The sequence below is a fragment of the Macrobrachium nipponense genome, chromosome 29 (genome assembly GCF_015104395.2).
Source record: "Macrobrachium nipponense isolate FS-2020 chromosome 29, ASM1510439v2, whole genome shotgun sequence".
NCBI lineage: Eukaryota > Metazoa > Arthropoda > Malacostraca > Decapoda > Palaemonidae > Macrobrachium > Macrobrachium nipponense.
Window position 1 is genome coordinate 44065264 of NC_061092.1, and position 25125 is coordinate 44090388.

Consider the following 25125-nt stretch of genomic DNA (forward strand, 5'->3'; position numbering starts at 1 on the left):
GATATGTCTCAAAGTGTGCCTAATGCAACCAATAAGTTCTTCGGTATGATCTCAGGACCTGAGTGTTTTCGGTGTTGTATCATAACATGATAACTTTACTCATTCATTTCATTTAATCTTATGTATAAATGTTTTAGCTCCCAACAAACACTCAGATGATTAATCTTACACAAACTGCCTCAACAAAAAAATAAAAAAACTGCTCGTAAAACAATGACTTTATTTTCTGTAAATAACCTGAATTGCATATTTTTTATGTTAGTATTAAAAGTAGCTCGGGAGGCTACTAAAAAAAAAATTTATTTATGTCATTATTTATTCAACAATTATTTCTCAACATCCATTAAGAGATTTTTCATTACTAATTATTTGTCCGTCTTACAGATTTTTCGGGATTGTTTGGCTCAGGTAAGATACTTTCTCTAAAAAAATAATTTTTCTTTTATTTTGCTTTTTCTTGAACATTATTTTGGAATAAATCATAAACCTAAGAATTTACGACTCTACTACTTCTGCCTAAATACTCATTATCCTAAAATACTGCATTCACCTACATCTCCACTTTTAAGCTACGAATAATTGGGGCAAAATAATTACAAAGCTCTTCCAGTAAAAGTGTTCTTCTAAAACCTGCAATCAGCCGACGAAGATTCCTTTTTTAATTTCCAAACAGCGCACCACGTACCACTTTTCATATTTCTTGAAAAGTCAATAGATATACATCGTATGCTAATAGATGGAATTACACGGAGTTGTTGATTTATATTTGCTGCTGATGATAACAATGCACCCTCTCTCTCTCTCTCTCTCTCTCTCTCTCTCTCTCTCTCTCTCTCTCTCTCAGGGGGAATGCTTCTACAATTAACAAACATGCATTATTGCTTTTCCTCCGTCTCATTAATGCAAATCTTCTCCTCTCTCTCTCTCTCTCTCTCGCTCTCTATCTCTCTCTTTCCTCTATATAGTATTAATAAATATATATATATAGCTATAGTTATATATATATTATATATATAATATATAATATATATAATTAATATTATATTTTATATATACGTAAATAAATAAATAATTTTTTCTTATTTTCATAGCTATATAAAACAAACACGTCGTGTACACCTGCCTAAGATAACTTACAAAAACACATCAAGCATGTGGGCAAACACTTTCACACAAACACATGTGTAAGCACAAATGCACACGCGCATACACACACATACTCCCACTCACTCACACACACACACACACACAGGGAACACAAAATTACTTGGCCTAAAACCAAAGCGTACATCAAGATTAGAGAAACACGGCAGATGTTACACAATTTACGACCAACATTACTCAATGCAAACACGTCTTATGCGCGCACGATGAACATATAATAAATGATTAGGCCTACGGTAATTGAATTTCTCTTTCCATGTCTTTCCTTATAGCCAGCGAAGGCAACGCAGTTAGGGCGTCGGCCATCTTTCATTTCAGCCTTATGTAAGTATTCTGTGTCTGAATAAGTTCCAGGAATTCTGCTTGTTTGTGGTGACCTCTGCATGAATTGTTATTTTGAGTATTATTTGAATTAGATAATGTACGATGCTCTGAAAGTCTAAAGGTTATCATGCATCTTGCGTTTAATATGGTACCGTAAGAAAGTATTCTAAAGTCTTCCTGTAAAGTGTTAATGTATGTATGTATTCTACCAAAAGTCTTAACGTATAAGCATCTATAAGTTAGGTATTAATTAAAGTATTATATGTCAAGGTCTTCATGATGCAATCTGTATCTTCTGGATACAAATATTTGATGTATTCAGTGTAAAATTCATATATAAGTAATCGCCGTTTAATGGACTAGATTTATCATTTCACTGTCTAAAGTGTTATTATGGTTATTTTTTAAACGCGGTGAAAACATCACCACAAATATCAAGCATTAAGTTTCAAAAATTCTGACTTTAGACATAAATAAAAGGACTTCACGGTGCCGTCCTTTTTTCTAGACAACAGCCAAAGCGTTGCATCTCTCAAGCGAGTAACGATTTCGCAGTTTCATAGGTACAACATATGGATTTTTATCATGTATGTCAAGAGGTTTATTTTGGCAAGACATTGTCTATAAATCAGATCTATTTATGATCAAAGATGATGAATTTGCTCTAAATTTTAAAAGGGTAAAAATCAACTGAAGTATTACAAGTACATACAGAAAAAAAGGGAGAATATATTGAGGGAAAGGGAACTGTGATTCAGTAAGCCAATCTAAAATTTCGGTGAGTAACTTCTGGCAAGAGACAGTATGTCTTCTTATTCACCTTCTTAAGATATCATCGGCAGTCTGAATGGCAGCAAGACAAGTGTGCAACTATCGGTGATACTTCTACAATAATCTAGCTTTTTTATGACAATAATGCATCTTGCAATGGATAAGAGAAATCCTACAATGCCACAATGCTTAAGCCATGTTAAACTGGACATGACCTTCTAGAATCAGTATGGAAATAGAATTTGTATGATTTATCCATCTCACCGTTCGCTTGCATTCTCTGTCAAGAATAACAGGAAGGTTGACCTCCTTGTGGGATTGAAAGGGCAAAAGGGGTATTCGACGCTTCTCTATACAGTGCCCTGGCACGATTTGCCAACCTTACGGGAATTAGCTTTGGAAATTAAACGGTGTTCAGTGACTGGTAGAAGACATGTGAGCTGAGAAAATCAATAAAAATGGTATGCATGTGTTGTTAAGGGAAGATACAAATGGAGAGTAAGAGTGATATGAATAAAATTGGGAGAGAAATATGGTAAAAGATAAAATAATTTCACGTATATTATGATGACCTGCCTCTATTAAAGTCTGATTTTGTTACGAAAGTCATACTGAAGATTCGCTTGATTGTTTTACTTCATATTACGTTAACTATAGATCTAGGCTCCATTAACAGCAACCCAGACATACATACACGCATATATATATGTGTGTGTATGTATATATATATCAGGATCCATACAGAGAGGGGACAGTTAAGAGTGGGACGAAAATAAGGCCTATTCCGCGCACCTCGTCACGTGAGCCGGGTGGCGCTCAGTATATGATAGGCGCTAATTCCTTTCTCTCTTTTATCTTGACTTATCTACCCGTTCCTAATACTTGTCTTTTTTCTTTTCTACATTCATGCTTTCATTAGTAAAACTCAACTCAAGTTAAGACTTTCGTATTCGTTATTTTGGTTCTAAGTAAATGATCGTATCGTTAAAGTACTGACCAGAGGAACTAAAGGTAGTCTAGTCATCAAAAGGGATAAGATCTCAACCATTTTAATCTGCCGTTGATTTGTATTTTTCTTTACTTTTTGGTTAAGCTCTAATTTCTTTAGTAAAACTAAGTTTCAGGTAAGGTTTTCATATTTGTTTGGGTCTCTTTGTCTATAAACATATACTCTGATTATAAAAGGAAAACCAAGAACTGAAATGAGAAAATTGAGGTGACAAAAACAAAACTATTTTAATCATATATTTTATTGTACAGTTTGAAAAGTCAAAAAAAGAAAAAACATAGTTAACATATTCACAGTTTCATAAAGTTCTTTTTCATGCTACGACACTTTTTCTTTTTATCTATCACAATTGCTTTGTTCAGATGTCTCATCCGAAAGAACACAGAAATTTTAGCAAAAAATGCCATCACATCTTTGGGAATATCAACTCCCGATAATTCTATTTCTGAAATTAATGACTTTATGCAGTCTTTGCCTTCTCTTAAAGTATCACCATGAGCAGCATTGAAAATTTATCTCATGATAGATAACTAAGACATGAAATCATCAGAAGGGGCATGAAGTCCGCCCGTGTTAATAGTACTAAGCCATGATTTTTCTTTTTCGTTAGCCTCTGATGCCTTAACTCCCAAATAAGGATATTTTAGTCCACACTTCTTCACAATATAGCCTCCAATATATCGAAGAGATTCTTCTTCTATCACTTCAGATATCAATCTCTTGTCTTTCTGTCTCATTATTAGGTTCCTCTCCCAAGTCTATTGCGTCCTCATTTTCTTTTCCAAAGTCACAGTCTACTGTTTTGAAAAAAATACTTGTCAGGCATATTTCTACAGATAGGTCTCTTCGCTGTCTTGCATTGCACTTGCTGGAGTTTGCATTTGCTGGTTAAGGATATCAAATTCTTCTATGCATTCGGTAGGATTTTTTTTTTCACTTAACTGCGCAATGTCTTTCCCTAGCAAGTACTTTCTTAAGCAGAATTTGAAGTTTACTTAATTAGGATTTTCATATGGCCCATTCATTTGACGTACACATCCAAAAAAGTGTTCAAGTACATCCTGATTCAGTCTTCTTTTAGGAATGAATTTAACACCATATAATTTCTTTACCATCTCATATAGGCCTATCAGAGACTTGCATGACAAAATCACTCCCTTTTGAAATTTATACATGCAATTAAACCGTAAGTTTGCCACCTTCATGGTTCTCATGGTGTCCATCATTTCATGCAAAACACTTTTCTGTTTCTCATAATCAATTCCAAAGGCGTTTCGGGATGCCTTGTCACCATAAACAGTACAAGAATACATGATATCAAAGCACTCGTCAACTAATGATAGGAACTTTGCAGTCTCCTCCCAATTACTACTCTCTAACAGGCCTTTCTCACCCAAAAATGCTATTGCATTTGCAGTTGTGCTGGATAACAGTTGCACTGCCAGTTTCACACGTTGCTTTTCATTTCATTTGTAAGAATGGCCATATTCTGTCTTTCTCTTAATGCACATTTCACGAATGGCAGAATACTGCCATCTTGCAATTTGAAACCCGACTTGATGAAATTGTTCCTTATGAGTTTCATGAGATGAGGCGCATCTGCAAAAACGAAGATGTTCCTGTCTGCACTTGGATTTTTAAAAGAAACATTGTACTGGACTGTTGGCACTTATATGCCGAGATCCTAAGCAGATTGTGGATTAAGGACTATAAAAGATCCCCAGAGACAGGATAACCATAAAGTAGGGTCAGAACCATGAAAGAAATTCTCAGAGACCGGATAAATATTAAGCAGAAGCAGAAGACATATTTTGTTTTGATATTTTCGTTCAAATGCGCCCCGATGATATACTTGACTGTGAGCAGCGGGGCTCACGTGATCTCAGTCGCCCAGCCCTGACCCAACCATATCTGCGCGTTAGTTGACTCCTCTCTGTGTGGATCCTTATATATATATATATATATATATAATATAAATATATTATATATATATATATATAATATATATATATTACATAATATTCAATTATAGGATTTTTAATATTCTCTAGAACGGCAGGTATTATGGGGTATATACATAAAAACACCAACACATGCACAATTACATTTATAATGCAGTATCTATATGTCCCTATATTTATTTATTCATCTATCTATCTATCTATCTATGTATATATATATATATATATATATATATATATATATATATACGTATATATATATACACACATACCTCTATATATATATATATATATATATATATATATATATATATATATATATACACACATACATATGTGTGTGTGTGTTGTAAGCGTGTTGTTGCACATAGGAGAACTTATGTATGCCTTATTGTAGTCTTCATTTATGAATAATTTAAAAAAGTGACCATTAGTATTCACATAATTTAAAGTCATTTCACCAGGTAAAGATGTATGAGCTTTAACATTTTCCATCATCTGTGATACACTGTATGATAAAGAAAAAAATTCAGAGAAATTAATAATTCCAGAAAGCGATGATTATATTGTAGCGACTAACTTGCGTTACCTTTTCATCATCTGTTCTGTAATGTTCATCACAGGAAACTAATTGAGCCAGAGAGTTACAATGATTCATATCTTGTGATGAGCGGCAAGGGTTGATGAATACACCAAGAGGCTTACAGTTTAGTAATAATCACTCTTGCCATCAAAAAAGCGTACCACAATAATGACCCATGAATTACAGTACCCTTTATATTACAAAAACAACCACATAGTACAGTCATCCTCAAAATCCTGTATGAAAAAAAGTGGTCTTGTGATCCCTGTTATTTAATAGTCAATGGAAAAACTTTCATTACACAGGCCCATGGGAAATATAAAGCATGCCCTTATGTCGCCCAGGCCAGAGGAAGAAAAAGTAGGGTTTCAGGTATGACAGTTAGCAAAAAGTAACTTCCAGAATAAAAAGTCACCGAGGATAGTGAACATGAGTCTATAAGTGAAATGTTCCAAGTTATTCAAAAGTCATTGTAAAGCAAAAGAAGGAGTGATCCCCTTTCTTTTCATCTTTCTATTTATGACATCCTAGTATGAAACCCGAAAAGTAAAGGGACTTGAGTAAAAAGCCATCGCTTTAGAAAGAGAAAAGTCTATTTATACGAATGCAAATAGTATTATGTTAAAGAGACTTGCTCAGTTCCTAAGGATTTGAGGAAGACTTTTTGAAACCGACCAAGAAATGAATGTCTCTCTCTCTCTCTCTCTCTCTCTCTGTCTCTCTCTCTCTCTCTCTCTCTAACATAAATATCCTTCTATAAAACGAATGATTTTTCATGGATATTAGTGCACGCGTCTGTGCGTTTAGCAAGAAAGAATGCATGCGTGTGTTTTCCTTACTTTGCACATGACATTTCTTATTACGACACGTAGTTTATAGACTTGGTGCGATAAACGCCTGCACCTCAACCATTTTCGTAACACTTTCTTGCCCCTCCAGTCACGCTATTGAACGAGATCTATCACTCCATTCGACCGTATAAACACTTTGGAGGTATTTGAACCCAGAGTCCTTTCAGAGCCACACGGCCACACTTTTTTGTCCTCATGCATGAAGGAACCTTTCCCATGAATACTCTCCCCTCCCCTCTCACCCACCCACCCCAACACCTTACTCCTATGTCGTGCAGTATCCCCGTGAGAAGGATAACAGGACCCATTAAACAATTTGGAGAACCATTCAGTTATTAGGAGCAACCCGGTTGCCAATAGCGGGGACCTTCCCTACTACTTCCCTCAAAACTCCATCCTACCCACTCCCCCCAACATATCTTGGCCCTCATCCATACCCTTCGTCTCCCTGCCCCCTCCCAGAGCCTTGACCTAACCCGTCCCATAGACACCTACCCTACCTACGGTCAATAATGCATCGATCTTTCAAGCGATAATAAAAAAAGAAGAAGAAGAAGAAGAGGAAGAAGAAGAGTTTCTTAACGTGAGAGTTTCTTGCACGAGAACTTGATATATTCCGTCATGAAAGATAACAGAACGAAACAATCAAAATGAGAGAGGGAGAGAGAGAGAGAGAGAGAGAGAGAGAGAGAGAGAGAGAGAGAGAGAGAGAGAGAGAGAGAGAGAGAGAGAGAGAGAGAGAGAGAGAGAGAGTCTATTTATCAGGTGATCTACTTGAAACACAATTTCCTGCTTCTTTCTTAAAGGTGTGCGTGTGCCAGAATATGAAATGCATGCAAATGTGCACTTATTATCCTGTATGAATAAGGCAGTGACGATTGACTTCTTTCCTCTAAAACCGTACGTTAAGGTAACGGCAGTATTAATATAATAATAATAATAAGCACTCGCTCGTAGAAGTTCATTTTGTTTACATTGGAGCAGATGTTTCATACTGACTGCTTAATGCCTTGAGCTCGATTGCCTTGAGTTCGAACTGAGAAAGCTTCCAACTCGTGTGTTATGAAGTATTTTGAATAATGAGCTCCTGTTTTACTTCTTATCATCATCATTAACACTGCTCAAAGTGCACTGTTTTTTTTTTCTGTTTTTTAAGCTGATGATAAATATCCGGAGCCAATGTCACTGCAGTCTATAGTGGGACTGAGTAGTGTGAGCTTCAAAGATATTGTCTGAGGGTATATAAAAAAAAAAAAAAAAAAAAAAAAAAAAAAAACGAAATTGGGCTGATCATGACCCAAAAAGGACATCGACTTGAAAAGACGTTTCCACAGAGCAAAATACCAAAGTCTGAAAGGAGAAAGCAGAATAAAGATAATATAGTGAAATACACGATAAATTCACAAATTCCTCGCGAAATCAGCATTAAATAAAAACACTTCGAGTATCTTGGGTGTGAATTCTGCCTTTAGAGCTGAAACTTACGTTCTCAGTTTATTTCTGGTTACATTAACATTTACGCATATTACGTGGAAAAATCATTTACATTGTCTTGTAAACGGGGTGCAATGGCGCTTTTTATGAAAGTATGCTTCAAGCCGACAGCCTCCTTGTGACTCTTGGGCTGAACCTTATTTTCTCATTAAATTGCAAGTTACATTAATAAATATACAGTGCTTGTACCGTTTCATTGGAACCCCAATATCTTAGTTTTATATAAATCTAAGTCCTGGACTGCTAACTGTATCAGTCACTCAAAAATATTCGTTTGCTTATTTTGTAAGATTATTTATCTTAATTTGCTTCGATTATGCGTGCCATTCCCATCAGTGCTTTCTTCTTCGTCCCTAAGTAAGCAAATCAGTATCCTTCATAATAAATGTAAAACTTCTTAAAAGAAAAAAAAACATTAAACACTCAAATACGTAAAATTTATTCAAACTCAAGAACATAACCAAATGAAATATAAACACTGCCAGAGAACAAACCATCTACTTGAACCTATCAAATAAAAAGAGAGAAAAAAAGCCTTTAGCAAAGCTCTAACGACGCCATTAACCCAGACAATAGGAAAGTCTATTTGCGTCGACCAGACACATGAAGAAATGAACTCCATAAATATAATTCCGAGCTGAAGGGCTTCTGTTCCGTCTCGGCATCGATTTTTCTGTCAATTTTTGATTGTGAAAGCGACGATGATGAATCACACGAGCAGGATGGTGATTAATGGCATTCGTTCGTCATTACCGATAATTGATCATTTTTACCATGAAGGATACTTCACATACTCTTACGTTTTGGAAGAATATACACTAGCATTCTATTCACAGTCGCAATATTCCTGGCGGCTCTCTCTCTCTCTCTCTCTCTCTCTCTCTCTCTCTTTCTCTCTCTTGTTGTGTTATTGTGGTCTAGCAACACTACACTTTTCTCACTCACAAAAGGACCCAGATTTCATACCAGGTTGAATGGAAGCAAAATAAGCCCATTTCTTAAAAAGCCCATCGTGTTTCTGATGACCTCAGAAGTAACTGGTGGTCAGGCGTCAGTAGGGGATCACAGTCTGTGATAGGAAGAGAAATGACGCAGGGGTGCGGGGGTGGAGGAATTAATGCCGTATAATGACTCTAATAATTATAAACAGAAAGGCTTCAACGAGATAATCCTCAGCTCATCGAGGTCAAACAATACATATGACAGTATCTTCCTACCTCCCTCCCACCTTCCTCCCTATCCCCTTCCCCCATCCTGCCCACCCCCCCCTCCTATTTCTCTTTCCTGACACACAACGAGACGCGAGCAGTAAATTATACACCCAACCTATTCATATTAATTTTACGGAAGGGTAATTTGTAACGCCTCCGATTTCTCTGGGAACCATTTATCACTGGAAAAGAAAAGCAGCTGTTCATTAATATTAGAGAAATTCATTATTCCCTTCTTTGGGCTGAACTGGAAGAAGGATTTCGTTCTTGCTCTGTGGAGGACATCAGTAACATAAATTACGTTGAAGTGTCCTGATCTCATGCCTTCACATTATGCGACGCGACTCTGGATTTATAACTATTACTTCTGTACAGTATTACTTATAAGGTTGAAAAAATGAGTCTTTCGTAAGATTAAGAAGTATTTAATTTAATTATGGCCATAATACCGATACAGGTAATAATGACAATAATAACTATATTATTTATCATTATTATTATTGTCTAGAAAACAATGAAGACAATTTATGTTATTTAATTATCATGATTGTATTATTACTTGTATCTAGACAACCGAACCGCTGTACTTTGTATTAACATATGATAATTACTTTGCTAAATACACACCAACAATAATAAAGATATTAATGCATGAATAAACAGTCATAAGGTATAATTAATAATGGCACAATTTTAACAATAGGGTATAGATAACTTCACGCACCAAATTTACGATCATCGTCATCACCAAAGTTATCATTATTACTAATCCTTCCTTTGTTCCCTTTCCAGGTGGTTTGCGTGTGCGTTGAGTATGCTTTCGGCCTACCTGTGAACAGACTCCGAAAGCATGAGGGCAAAAGAAAGTGTGATCTGAAGATGCAATAAATAAGCAAATCCTTTTTACGCATGACTCTCCCCATCATGAGGCGCGGGGCATGCACTGACATGCCCCTCTGTTACGTCATGACATTGATTGTTTATGTCATTTCTTTTTTCTGAAATTGACCCAACTGTCTTTGTTATTTCGCAGTGCAATTATTGATAATGACATATTTCCAAGCTATTTTTCTTCCGTTTACCAACTCATCTTCCTTGTTTTCCAGCCAATTATTCCTTCAGAGTATGCTCATCAACAATTTAATTTTTAATTTTTCTTTGAATTGCGTATTTATTCCTTCGACCGATCTATCAATTTTTTATTTGCTTTTTGGTCTGACTATAAAATTTAATTTTCATATTCTATGCTTTTTTACTTACATATCTATGTAAATCCATGTTATTCATATTCGCTCATTCATTTACTACAGTGTTTCCTAAGTTAATCGGTTTTGCCTGTCTCGCTTGTATGTGAATGAGTTATGCCTGATTTTTGTATGCAGAACCAATTTCATCACCTGATGTCTGTAAACATGTGTATCATACAATGCAACAAACATTTTGGACTACGAGCTTATATTACCTTCTATGTACGATGACTTGACAGTTTTTCGGTGTATCTGACCTAAGTGGATGCATTCTGTTGTCTTAGGGATTCATGCAAAACATAATGGAGCCAACGCTTTCGTTGGCGTATTTGGTTTCGGCCCCATGTAACATTTTTTGGTGTTGACTCATGTAATGAATTCGTGACAAACGGCGTTTAGAGTGCGTGGACATCTTTTCGAGATTTTATTTTATAACGATTTTGTTAAGCTATATATATATATATATATATATATATATATATATATATATATATATATATATATATATATATACATATATAATCAATGTAGCAGGAAGGAACACCTGCTTAGGAATATCCTTAAATCCACGGTAGAAAGGTGAGTGAAAACCTGGGGACTGGAACAAGTACTTTCGTAGTATATTCTACATTTTCAAGTTCACACTAAATATAATAGAAGTTGACAGACCTTTATTTGCAAAAGCAGAAAGGGGGGGCGGGGCTACAGTTTGTTAATCTGGGCGGCGTGTTCTTTAAGCAATACAGACAAGGAGAGAGGACGAAGGGACAATCCAGGATGGAGATTTAAATTCCTTGTTGACGTGGCTTCAATAGGAATGGATTCCAACAGATTCCTTCTGCGGTGATCTTTGACCCAGCAGGTTATAGAGGAATTATCCCAGCTAATAGCATGGCCTGTCTTAAGGCAATGATCCGCAATGCATTTATTAATTAAGCCTCTTGGTATGGCATATTTGTGCTGAGAGCGCCCCTTTAGATCTTTGGATGTTTGCCCTACATAAATCTTATTACATTCTTTACAAGGAATACTGTTTACAATATTGTTTGAATTGGATAGGCTATTCGTAATTAGTTTATTTCTCAAAATATTACTATATTTAAAAATATAGTTAATATCAATAGTTTTTAAAATGGGTATAACCAGAATGAAATTAGGAGGAAATGGTACACAGAGAATATTCTTAAGTTCTTTGTTAACACTGATTGGTTTTAATATGTCTTCTTTGCTTTATTTTTTCAAAGTTTCAAAAATTATGGAGGGTAACATAATGAATCTACTATTTTATCAATAATTTTAAACTCATCTTCCTAAAATTCAGGACTACAAATTCTAAGAGCTCCAAGATACATACTGGAAAATGTTGACATTATTTTGTTTGGCACGGTTAGAGTAAATATGGATATATGACAAATTATTCTTGGGTTTCCTATATACTTTAAAAAAAATGGTGTTATTTCTAATACCTAACTCATCCTAACATGTATAAGATTATTTTCCTCATATTCTATCATGAATTTTATGGATGGTACAAGATTAATAATTGCAGCCAAGAAATCAGGAATATTTATATTATCTTTTACAATACAAAAACAGTCGTCTACATATCTAACTCAAAACAAGTCAGAGAATAATTTTTTGGGAATAAGTGTAGACTCAAAGAACTCCATGTAAATATTACACAAAAGTGACGAAAGAGGGTTACCCATAGTCACGCCAAATATTTGTTTATAAAAATTATCATTGAAAGTGAATTTACAATCTTTTATACAAAGAAATGCCAAATTAATAAAGACGTTGGTAGGTAATCCTAGAATATACAAGTACCAATGTTGTGATAGATACTGGAGTAAGTCATCAATCAGAACTTTAGTAAATAAAGCCACGTCAACAAGAAGTTTAAATCTCCATCCTAGATTGTCCCTTGATCCTCTCTCCGTGTCTCTTTTGCTAAAAAAAAAACACGGCCCCCGATTTCAGTTTCTGTATAAAAAGGTCTGTCAACTTCTATTATATTCAGTGTGAACTTGAAAATGTATAATATACTACGAAAGTACTTGTTACAAGTCCCCAGTTTTTCACTCACCTTTCTACCATGGATTTAAAGATATATATATACAGGGGGTCCTCGAGTTACGACGTTGATCCGTTCTTAAGATGCGTCGTAACACGATTTTCAGCGTAAGTCGGAACATTGAAAAATACCACATGATTTAATGTAAATACCTATCAATAACAACGAGAGAACAATTCCTTACCTTTATTAATTTGATTGGCTTGCACACTGGAGAGGAAGCTGCGGTGCTGGAGAGACTGGGGGAGGTTAGTGAAGAGAAAAAGAACCTCCAGAAGTTGCTGGAGATGCTGAGGCAGGTGATTCTTGAGGTGAGGCAGAACATACTACTGGAGATGCTGAGGCAGGTGATTCTTGAGGTGAGGCAGAACATACTACTGGAGATGTTGGGGCAGGTGAGTCTTTAGGTGAGGCAGAACCTACAGAAGGTGCTGGAGATACTGGGGCAGGTGAGTCTGGGTTAGCAGAACATTCAGAAGGTGCTGGAGATTGTGGGGCAGGCGAGTCTGGATTAGCAGAGGCAGCTGAGGTAGAGGGTACAGGATCTCCTGCAGGCCTCTCTACCTTCTTAAAATACTGCTCCAGGTTAGTCTGAACAGAGAGCGACCTCTTTTCATCCAAGATCTCCTTGTAACACTGCATCAAATCCATGACGCCTCTGGAAACCCTAGTGAACCTGTCCAAGTTGGGATCCTGAGCCTCAAAAGTTGACAACGCTTGCTGCAACTCCGCAAAACCTCTTGTCAAGTCCTGCCTTGTGAAAGCCTTAGGCTCTGGGGTGGGTGCTTCTTCTTCTTCCTCTATCATCTGCTTCTCCAGTTGTATCAGGTCCTCAGCAGATAACTCCTCGCCATGAGACTCCAGCAGCTCTGTAACATCATCAACCTCCATCTCCAAATTGATTTCCTTACTCAGGGCAACAACGTTCTTGACAACTAGCTGAACTGTGTCCTCAAACCCATGGAAATCATTCACAAATTGAGGACAAATTTTCTTCCAGACACCATTCATGTTTGTTTGCTTAACCTCCTCCCAGGAATTAGCAATGTTCTTTACAGCATCAAGGATGTTGTAGGATTTCCAAAAGTCCTTCAGAGTCAAGTCCTTCTGGTTTCAGTTGCCTGTAAAGCCATAGCAATTGTCCTTCGTAGGTAGTAGGCCTTGAACGAAGCAATCACTCCTTGGTCCATAGGCTGTAAAAGGGCCGTGGTATTAGGTGGAAGGTAAACCACCTTGACATTAGGGTTGAAGTCTCCCAGCTGGGCAGGGTGTCCAGGGGCATTGTCCAGCACTAGCAACACCTTAAAGGGGATACCCTTGGAGGCGCAATACCGCTCCACACTTGGAACAAAATGGTTTTACGAACCAGTCCTCAACACTGCAAGTGTCACCCATGCCTTCTTGTTGGACTTCCAAATTACTGGTAGTTGACCCTTCCAAATGCCCTTGAGTGCCCTTGGATTTTCAGCCTGATACACCAACAAGGGCTTCAGTTTGAAGTCGCCAGCAGCATTACCCCAAGAAGTAAAGTTAGCCTCTCCTTGCTGGCTTTATGACCGGGTGCTGACTTCTCCTCCTTGGCGATGTAAGTGCGGTTAGGCATACGTTTCCAAAACAAACCTGTCTCGTCTACGTTAAACACTTGCTGAGCAGAATAACCCCCCTCCTTAATTATCTCAGACAACGCTTTAGGAAATTCACTCACTGCTTTCTCATCCCCACTAGCAGCTTCACCTTGCAATTTAAGGTTATGGTAATTGGCCCGAGCCTTAAATCGCATAAACCAACCCCTACTAGCCACAAACTCTTCACTTTCACTTCCCTCCCCCTTTTCTTTTTTCAACACTTCAAACAATCTTTTCGCCTTCTCCTGAATCACCATAAGGCTGACTGGGATACGCCGTTGATTTTGGTCTTCCAACCAAAGCACCAATAACCTTTCCATTTAAATTATTAGACCACTACGCTGCTTAGTTATCACTGTCGCTTTCATAGGAGCAGATCCTTTCACATGTTCAACGATGCGCTCTTTATCTTTGATAATGGTAGCAACGGTCGAACGGCTAAGGCCAAGCGAGCGGCCAATGTTTGTTGGCGTTTCTCCCTTCTCAGATCGCTTTATAATGTCCACTTTAATTTCCATGGTGATGGCCTTTCTTTTCTTCGATGCACTACCATCAGAAGAGTCCGCCTTGCGCTTGGGAGCCATAACAAAGAGCAAAAAGTTACAAAAACAATACAACACGAGGGAGAGAGAGGCAGTGTAAACAACCAAAATGGCGTATGGGCGAGGAATGAGTGTAGCGAAGCGACGCCGTCCTCTCCCCCACAAAGCGTATTCTTCCGCCGTGCGCCCGGAACTAGTTCGCGTTTGTTTACGTTGCTTACGACGCTAAACCGCGTAAGACGGAACGACGCAAAATATTATTTTTTATATATGGGGGCGCGTTCGTAACCACGAAACATCGTAAGTTGAGACCGGCGTAACCCGAGGACTTACTGTATATATTATATATATATATATATATATATATATAATATATATATATATATATAGGTAAATAATTCTGAATTGTCATTATTTTATCACTTATTATGATCGGTTAGATAATCTTTACTTCAATTTCTTGATTTAATACATAACGTGCTTATGCAAATTAAAGAACTGATGAAAGAAGGGTAACATTCGATCTATTTCTCATGCTGAGTCGCTTAACTTTTTTATTATATCTGCCCTCTTTCTTCGCCTCCACAAATCTCCAGAATAATTATTTTTTCTTACGTACGAACGCAATTTTATATAATTACGTGAAATTATTATTCCATACCTAATTATGTTGCAGATAAATAAAATATTCAACACCTGTTTTCAGTTTTGTTTTGACATTTAGTGTCTCATTTCTTTATGATAATTTATTAAGATACCTGGCTTTCTGTTTTTTACGATAATATCTATTTTAATAATAATATTAAAAACGTTGAATTTAATTTCCTCTTCCCGTTAAGGTATATAATCGTCATATATCCTTTTCTCGCAACTTTCAGTTAACTTGCATTTATGAGAAAAATAAATGAATAACTTCAAGAGAGTTCTTTTCATTATTTGGTAAAATACGACGCTTGTTTCTTACCACCACTGGATGAAGAACATTATTCATCACACAACGGAGCTTTATTCACTGTATTTTACAAGAAATAAATTTATGTATCCTGATGCCTAACCTACTCTATATAAATGTGTAAAGAATTTGTAATGTAAGTTATTAAAGAAGTATTTATTTACATTGTTTGATACAAATCTAGATAAAAAAAATGTGTATATGTACTGAGGTTGTTTTTGCAGACCTCAGCTGCCTTATGGTCACATTTAATTGTAAATGGGGACAATGTTCGGAGAGACGTGAGAAAATAAATACTCAAAGACAGACAAAGACAAGCAAACAAAACACACACACACACACGCGCGCGCACGCACACACACACACACAAATATATATATATATATATATATATATATATATATATATATATATATATATATATATATACATACATATATGAAACATTTTACCTCATACTTGTAACATGCGAAGATGTTTTTCCTTAAAACATACCATTTCAAAAACAAATGGAGAAATGATATCATTTATATCACACTGATACTCAAAAAAAAAAAAAAAAAAAAAAAAGAAACGGTATATCTACATTTACTCATACTCCACACATGGAAGTGATGAGATAGCTAAAACATTCATCCGATGTTGAGGTGTGGGAAAATGAGATGGTTAAAACACACAAACCATAAATAAAACGTAGAGAAATTAAAAGATCCTAATGAACTTTTCATATGCTAATATGTAGATAAATATTTATAAATGAAATAGAAAAAAGCTTATGACATGAACACACACTGAACGCAACAACAGTTGGCCATTTACACGTTTACAGTATTTTCTTTCAATTTTGGCACCATGGACGAATTTATGAGTACTATTAGTAAATTAATTTCCCCTTAGTAATTACAAAAATGTTCTTATCTGAAACCAAGCAAAACTGAACTTCAATGAATAAGAAAATTAGTTTTACTCAACATCTAGAAAAATAAAGCTCTACTGGTGCACTTTTGTTTTCTTTTCATTTCTTCTTTTCCACGTTTCTCTAAACATTTCGTCCCCAAGATGAATATCAAAATGGTTGAACGCGTACCTACACGTTTCGGCCCTGTTTATGTTTGTGATAACTTAGTGAACAGTGTCCTTTTTGGCCCTTGAACCTTTTCCAATGTTACTAAGTCCAAATATATAATATCTGTTCATGTATAAAGAAAGAGTTTCATTCTCCTGAAAAAAACAAACCTCACAAATATAATAAAACAAATATACTAAGTAGTAAAAGGTCTAAATATTTATTACTTGTGTCTGTAACACATAGATTACAGGCATTGAACTTCACGTTCTTCTATTACAGTTCTTATGCAAGGAAATGGAGAGCAACAATTTGTACTTCATATCTCATCAGTAAGCAGGTAATGCACATTATTTAAATAATTGCGTTTATTATTGACGAAACATATACATTACTTAAAAGTATAGTTCTCAAACGTTTCATCACTTTTTCTGAATAGATTATGCGTCCTCGAATCCAGGTAAAAATAGTCACAGAAAAAGTCACAGGAAAAAAATTCACTAAGGAACAAAAGTCACATTAATTTCCTAGATCGTTACCCCCCTAGGGTTTTAACCCGGTATGTATCTACCTTTGCGGCGTTTTTATTGCAATCCCGTTGGGGATTACCGTAAAAATATGAACAAAAGACTATGAATATCATAAAGATAATGACCCCCAAGAAATATTAGTCCTAGATAACGACCCCGAAAACCCTTGGGGGTCACTGTCTAGGGAAGATCCAAAATATTTTCTGTTTAATCACTAAAACTGCCACCATTAATTAATATGATTTTTTTCCTGCGACTATCTTCCCAGCCAAAATTGTGACTTTTCTTTTTTCTGTGACTTGGCGTACCTCGGCCACCGCTTCCCCACCTCGGTATACTTACATTCTCAAACTTGTGGTTTTATTGTTAGATGCTGAGCTGAAAAAAGGCGAACCATGTGCAATGTACTATACAGGGCCAAGCCACCGAATGGATACATGACCGAAAACTTCGCGACTGAACGCACGTCTGATTACTCTAATAATACGTCACCTTTGTTGATGTTCTGTTAATCTTAAAGGTTAAAACCTGCATCACGTCACGTGAAAGACCAAAATCGACAGCGCTTGAACCCAGTATGTGGACCAATGAAGACAAAATCTCCATCCCTTTCATAAACAACAAACTTTCTGCAAGATTGGCACAGAGGGTTCGGGCAAAGAAAGGCAGTCACAAAGCCCACTGTTCGCTGTTTAATTTCAAAACTATGAAAAGAGCAGATGGCAACTGAGGACAATGGAAGAATCATCAGATTTTAGAGCCCAAACTAGAGTCTCTTGTTGAGGAATATGAGTCTCAGTGAGTTGATTTCTTTAGAGCAACTGCCTACAATCGATAACAATTGAGGAACAATCCAGTTTATACTGCATATTTCGATATAGAACAACTACAATACAATCGATATCTTTCGCTGTTTTGTACATGAGCAACAAAAGGTATCACCATCATGCAATAGTAGTTTTATCGCTTATACATTTTTTTTTAAAAACGTAAAGAAGAAAGACAAGTGACATACACCATTACCAACAATAAATAAGAGTAAGAATGAAAAAACAACAATGGCCATCACGTTCATTCGATCAGATGAACGTTCTGTGAAACAGCCGTCCAGTGAATGTCCGTCTGTCATCTGTTCAGCCACGATAATAGCATGAGAAGCAAATTAACTCGCAGATGCTTATCTTTTTTTTCTTTATTCTGGACATTGGGAAGAAAATATAAAATAATGTAAATGCTTGAATCTCCTCATCAAGAGTTCGATTCAAGCGCCTAATAGCCTAAGGAACATTATGAAATGACTTTTCTTGACGTCAATTGCAAGGCCTCACATTCATCATGGGAATATTAAAAAATATCGCTAAAAGATTTATTTAGTAGTGACTCCAGACGGGGCCACACGAACTGATCTTTAATGAAACATATGTCGAAAAAAGGGAAGGTTACAGGAACGGCCGAATGAAAGAAACAATATAAAGAACCATCAGGTGAGAAACTCATCGTTGTGGAGTACTCATAGAGGGAAGTGTGTGATCTGCTAAGCTATCTGAAAAGAGGAGCGATTTTCGCCTTCACCTTTGTGAACAAGTGACAGGTAAAGCATGCGCCGAAGTTCCTTCGGTCAATCAAGTTTTCTGTACAGCCGCTCGGCCCAAAAAGCTTCAACCGCAGGCCGGTGGTGGCCTGTCATATCACGATTTAAATAAAATAAAAACTACCAAGGCTAGAGGGCTGCAATTTGGTATGTTTGAAGATTGGAGGGTGTATGATCAACATACCAAAGTGCGGCCCTCTAGAGTCAGTAGTTTTTATGTTCTGAGGGCGGAAAGAAAAGTGTGGACGGACAGACAAAGCCGGCACAAAAGTGTTCTTTCACAGAACACTAAAAAAAGATCTGCAGCAAAGAAACTGAAGCACCTCATAAGGGAAAAAGAATAAATAGCAAAGGAGTCAGCACTGTATGAGTAATGAAACGAAATATTCCATACGTGGAAGGAGAAGTTCCATATAGAGTACTAGAAAGTCAAACTAAGAGCAAACATTTTACATAAAGAAAACACCTATTTTCTGAAAGCAGATTGTATCGTTTAAACTATGCGATCTCTTCGCAACAAAGAAATTTAGATCTCACTTTCTTCACTTAAAAAAGAAAAATGGACTGGGAAAGTAGAGAGGAATAAATTGAGAGAAATAGGTAGAAAGATAGGGACTTGATTGAATTACGAACTCACCATTTCGATATGCTCTGAGATAAAAGGTGCTAGATTAATGGGAGCGACTTGACGGGAAATGGAGTCAAGTTTACGGCTCATGTCTGGAGGGACGTATTTTAAACAAATACATATCTGAGAGAAACGCCGCTGGTCTGAAACGTCATTGGCATATTTGAAATGAAACTCTTGATTGGGTGTCCTCCTTACAGGACATTATTGAATAATCAACAGATTACCTACGTTTGCATAGAGGATTGAAATGAACTTTACTTCAACGTAAAGAGTAAAGAAAAAATAGAGCACGCATTAATTAATACTGAGTTGGCAAAACTTAAAAAAAAAAAAAAAAGTCTCAAGATAAGATTCGTCCTCTGTGTTCAGATAACTGCAGTTCGGAGAATTCATAATTCGATGCTTATCGCTTTTCCTTTCAAAGGCCCAATTCTGGAATTCTTCTCCTGATTTCGTCTTCTATAAATAAAATAATGTTTCCTTTGTGATAAAATCAGTCTGTTTTTTCATTTCCAGTAAAAAAAAAAAAAAAAAAAAAAAGGAAAAAACCATATTTTCTTCTCGTCAAGTCCTGATAACCTTTATGACGTTTTGTACAGTGATGGAGAAATTATTTTCCTATGCAACAAAGGTACCGAGTACAGCTGTATTATTCAAATTGCTCTGTCAACAGAGGTACATATATCATTACCTAGTAAAATATTCAATTATAATACTAAGGTCTATGATCCCTATCCCCAAGCAAATATGCTCAACGCTCCACCCTAGCAGGAGAGAGAGAGAGAGAGAGAGAGAGAGAGAGAGAGGAGAGAGAGAGAGCCTAGGGATTTTATGCAGCGCAACCAGTACACCAGAGCCATCGTATATAATTCATTCCTTATCCTGTTTGTCATAGAATCCTGTGAAAACGTTTATGGTTTGCGCTGCTGAGGGTATATTTTATTGTTTTGGCCGATTACATTATCAACGTCGTTTAAATGTGTTCTCGGTCTATTGAAGTCTATTATATAAAATAGTGTCGGTTTACAAAGAGAAAATAAATGTTGGAAGTTGTATATTCAATGGATGTAAATCCTCTTATAACTTTGAAGATTTTAAACTAACAAGTAAGAATAACTCTGTCATAACTTAAAATTAGCCCACGAACCACAGGCAAGGGTGATAAAACGTAATAGAAACTTCTATAACTGGACGACACCTGACAAGAACAGAACAGGTAATATAAAGAGGATGTAAACATTTATAATTCCGTGCATAATGCGGTGCACTGAATGATTACTGAATAATTTACAAAAATTTCTATAACTTCTTGCCATTCTTACGTAAGTTAGAAGCAAAAACCATTTGTCTGTAGAACATATATCGAAAAAGAAAATTCAGAAGCAAAGCGAAGTACGGAAACAAGGTCAGTTCTCTTTATCTATAAAAATACTGCGTAAATGTACCGCTGTCCACTTTGAACATGTCAAAGGAATGGGATATGTATAATAAATACGTTTCTGGAATTTTACACTTTCAAGCTTTTCACCTACATATCCCCCTCCATTCTTTTCACATGAACACTGATCTATTCTTACACATAAGCAAATTCTTTTACCACTTCCTGTACTTATCTCTACACTACACACCGTCAGTCTTCTTGTGACTCACATTCAGAGATAAATCATAATTCTGAATCTCCCACTATTTTTTTTTATTTGCATTCAAAATCCACACAATCCCGAATCAGCAATATTATCAAAAAACCATTAGCCTGCCTTCTCTCATTCCACACACGCACATACACACACACTACACACACACACACACACCCACATATATATATATAATATATATATTATATATATATATATACATATATATATATATATGTATGTATGTATGTATGTATGTATGTATAGTCAATCTACGATTAATTACGTTAATTCATTAATTACAAGGATAAGCGTTGACTTGCACTCAACGTGGACGTAAGTAAATACCAATCAACACATGAAATGTACCAGATTACAGATAATACTAATAGTACGTCGCCAATTGAGACTTGATCAGCACAAGAAAATATTAGCTCATTGAACACAAGCAATTTGATTAAAGAATACTGACTTAGCTTTCAATAAAGGAAGTTACTAGTAGAATGAACAGTACATCAAACTACTGGTTCTGATTGCAATAAACATATAACTGTTACAATCATTAACAAAATGGATCTGGGTCCCTTTTAAGGAGTCTTTGCAATTACTGATTTCAGGGAGCGTTGCACACTGAGTAATCTGCCACCATAAGGCAGGAAGCGTCTCAATGGCATGATCGGTATGGTCTTGACCTGCCACCTCGGTGGCCGCGAGTTCGATTCTCGGGCATTCCATTGATGTGTGAAAGATGTGTATTTCTGGTGATAGAAGTTCACTCTCGACGTGGTTCGGAAGTCACGTAAAGCCGTTGGTCCCGTTGCTGAATAACCACTGGGTTCATGCAACGTTAAAACATCATACAAGCAAAACAAACAATAAGGCAGAAATTCTTCCAAGCAAGAGGGGTGACATGAGCTGCGAGGCTGACAGATACACGTTCTCGAAATAGATGCTCCAGATAATAATTCATATATCTAAGATCTCTCACTTGCAATGAATTATCAGAATGGAAGGTATTTGAATCTAAATCACTGAGCAAAGATTAATCCATTTACTGGACTTCCTTCATAATGGAAATGCACTTGCTACAGGTATTCACAAGGAATTATTGTTGAGCGATGAAAGTCTTGAAAATAGAGGAAATGAGAGATTTCAGTGAAACAGACTCTGGTATGAAATTGCTAAATTCAGACTTACCACCAATACCATATAGAAGGTGCACATCTACATTTAAGTTTGATCCAATGTGTCTCCTTTTAACAACAGGGCGACTTCAAGTCCAGGTCTCTTATAACCTTCAGACTCACGTGGCCGTACCAGTTACAAAGTAATACGCCCAAGATATGGGCGCAGGAGCACAAGTGCAAAAGAGCATAGAATTTGAGAAGTTAAGAGGGCATTGCGGCTATTATAATTACATATGTATCTGGTAAAAATGACCAGAGATTCTACATAAATATTTCAACCTAAAAAGCAATAAAAACGATTGACCACCTAACTACGATGGTGAGGATGGGTCTATTCCATCTCTATTAAAATATATCTGAAAACGACAGGTATATGTATGCATGAGAAGGAATAGACTTTCATCCTTCTCGCTACTGGAGGACATGATTTCTTCATATTCCTATGAAGTTGGATCTCTAAAGCTTTGCAGACCAGTAGATTCTACATATATATTTCAGCCTAAAAAGCAATAAAAACGATTGACCACCTAACTACGATGGTGAGGATGGGTTTATTCCATCTCTAATAAAATATATCTGAAAACGACAGGTATATGTATGTGCACAAGAAGGAATAGACTTTCATCCTTCTCGCAGTCAGGTCGACAACGTGACCTCGTCATGATTAATGGTATCGCGGGTTTGTTTCCCACTACTTGAGGACATGATTTCTGCATATTTCTGTGCAGTTGGATCTCAAGGCTTTGCAGTGACAACATATCCAAAAAAGAGCAAAGAAATTGATAATTTAAGAGAGCATTGTAGATATTATAGTTACATATATATCTGGTAAAAATGACCAGTAGATTCTACAGATATATATTTCAGCCTAAAAGGCAATAAAAACAATTGCCCACTTGACTATTATGGTGAGGATGGGTCTATTCCAGCTCTAATAAAATATATCTGAAAACGATAGATATATGTATGCATGAGGGGGAATAGACTTTTCTCCTTCTTGTGGTCAGGTCGGCAAAGGTTACCTCGTCGTGATTATGGTATCGCGGGTTCGTTTCCCGCTACCGGACATCATGATTTCTTCATATTTCTTTGAAGTTGGATATCAAGGCTTTGTAGTGCATATCCAAAAAAGATCAAGGAATTTGAGAAGCTAATAGGGTATTGTGGCAATTAAAATTACATATGTAACTGGTAAAAATTACCAGTAGATTCTGCAAATATGTTACAAGGGTCTTACTGACCTTGGCTAATACAAGGAGAGAAAAACACCAACTGGTAACATGACCTACCTCGAGCGTCCTCACCGAACTAGCATTTCTGTAGTTAAATCAAGTTATAAAAGCTAGGATAAAACCAAACTCTGGGATAGAAAAATAGAGCCATTATTTCCCCATAAAACTATATATATATATATATATATATATATATATATATATATATATATATATAAAGGTGATGCCACAGAGGAAAATGAAAAGAGAATTGCCAAGATCTTTCGGTCTACACGACCCTTTACTTGAGGCACAACTGATCATAGCAGAGCAAAAACATAGTACAAGTAAGCTTATATATAGTATCCAAACTGACATTACAGGATTAGAATAAGGTCCAATTCACTCTGCAGAAACGAAAAAAAGCCCGTGGGCAAGATTAGAGATTTTAATGGCAGCCACCACACGTGGTCAACATATGATTTAGTCAGAAAACAATATATTTTGATAAACAAGGAGGCATATACAACTTAGTAAAATCCAGGAAATTAGATTAAGGATTTAGGCACGGTGCCTTGTCAAGGCAATTTTATTCGAAAAATAATACATTTTGTATTCGTAACATGTTACGAATACAAAATGTATTGTAAATGTACATATATATGTACATTCACATAACTGTGGATTTGTTTCTCCATTTGAAGACTCGTGCTACTAGGGGGATTTTTTAACAAAATGTATTGTTTTTCGAATAAAATTGCCTTGACAAGGCACCGTATCTAAATCCTTAATCTAATTTTCGTGATTTTACTAAGTCGTATATGCCTCCTTGTTTTTCAAAATGTATTGTTTTCTGACTAAATCATCTTTGACCACGTGTGGGTGGCTGCCTTAAAATTTCTAATCTTGCCCACGGGCTTTTTTTCATTTCTGTAGAGTGAATTGGACCTTATGCTAATCCTGTAATGTCAGTTCAGATACTGAGCCTACTTGTACTATGTTTTTGCTCTGCTATGATCAGTTGTACCTCAAGTAAAGGGTCGACTAGACCGAAAGATCCAGGCATTCTCGTTTTTCATTTTCCTCCGTGGCATCCACCTGTTTTAGTTTATACATAGCATCACGCTTTATATATTTCATGATCAAGATATTCATATATATATATATATATATATATATATATACATATATATATATATATATATATACATATATATATATATATATATATATATATATATATATATATATATATATATATATATATACATATATATATATACACGATGACGTAATTTTTTTTTTTCCAGCATGGAGAGAACGTTCAACCAGTTGTAACGAATAGGGTAAGTTTAACAAAATGATATGTTTAATCCTGGCATGATAATCAAATGTTTTTATGGCTTGCGTTCAACTGCGAACTTGCCCACTTAACCATGAGTTGAAACGAAAGGTCTAAAACTATTT

At 36.1% G+C, this 25125-nt stretch overlaps 1 protein-coding gene across 1 annotated transcript in view; it reads left to right on the forward strand.

Annotated features, from left to right (window-relative positions):
* LOC135206253 (uncharacterized) overlaps nt 1–11145 on the forward strand; it is a 324293-nt gene extending 313148 nt beyond the window's left edge. The window contains exons 7-10 of the mRNA XM_064237641.1: nt 1–43; nt 385–408; nt 1437–1488; nt 10161–11145. The exon at nt 1–43 is cut by the window's left edge and continues 89 nt beyond it. Coding sequence (XP_064093711.1) covers nt 1–43; nt 385–408; nt 1437–1488; nt 10161–10203 — 162 coding nt within the window. The 3' untranslated portion in view covers nt 10204–11145. The remainder of the gene's footprint in view (nt 44–384; nt 409–1436; nt 1489–10160) is intronic.
* Nucleotides 11146–25125: the final 13980 nt, after the last annotated feature.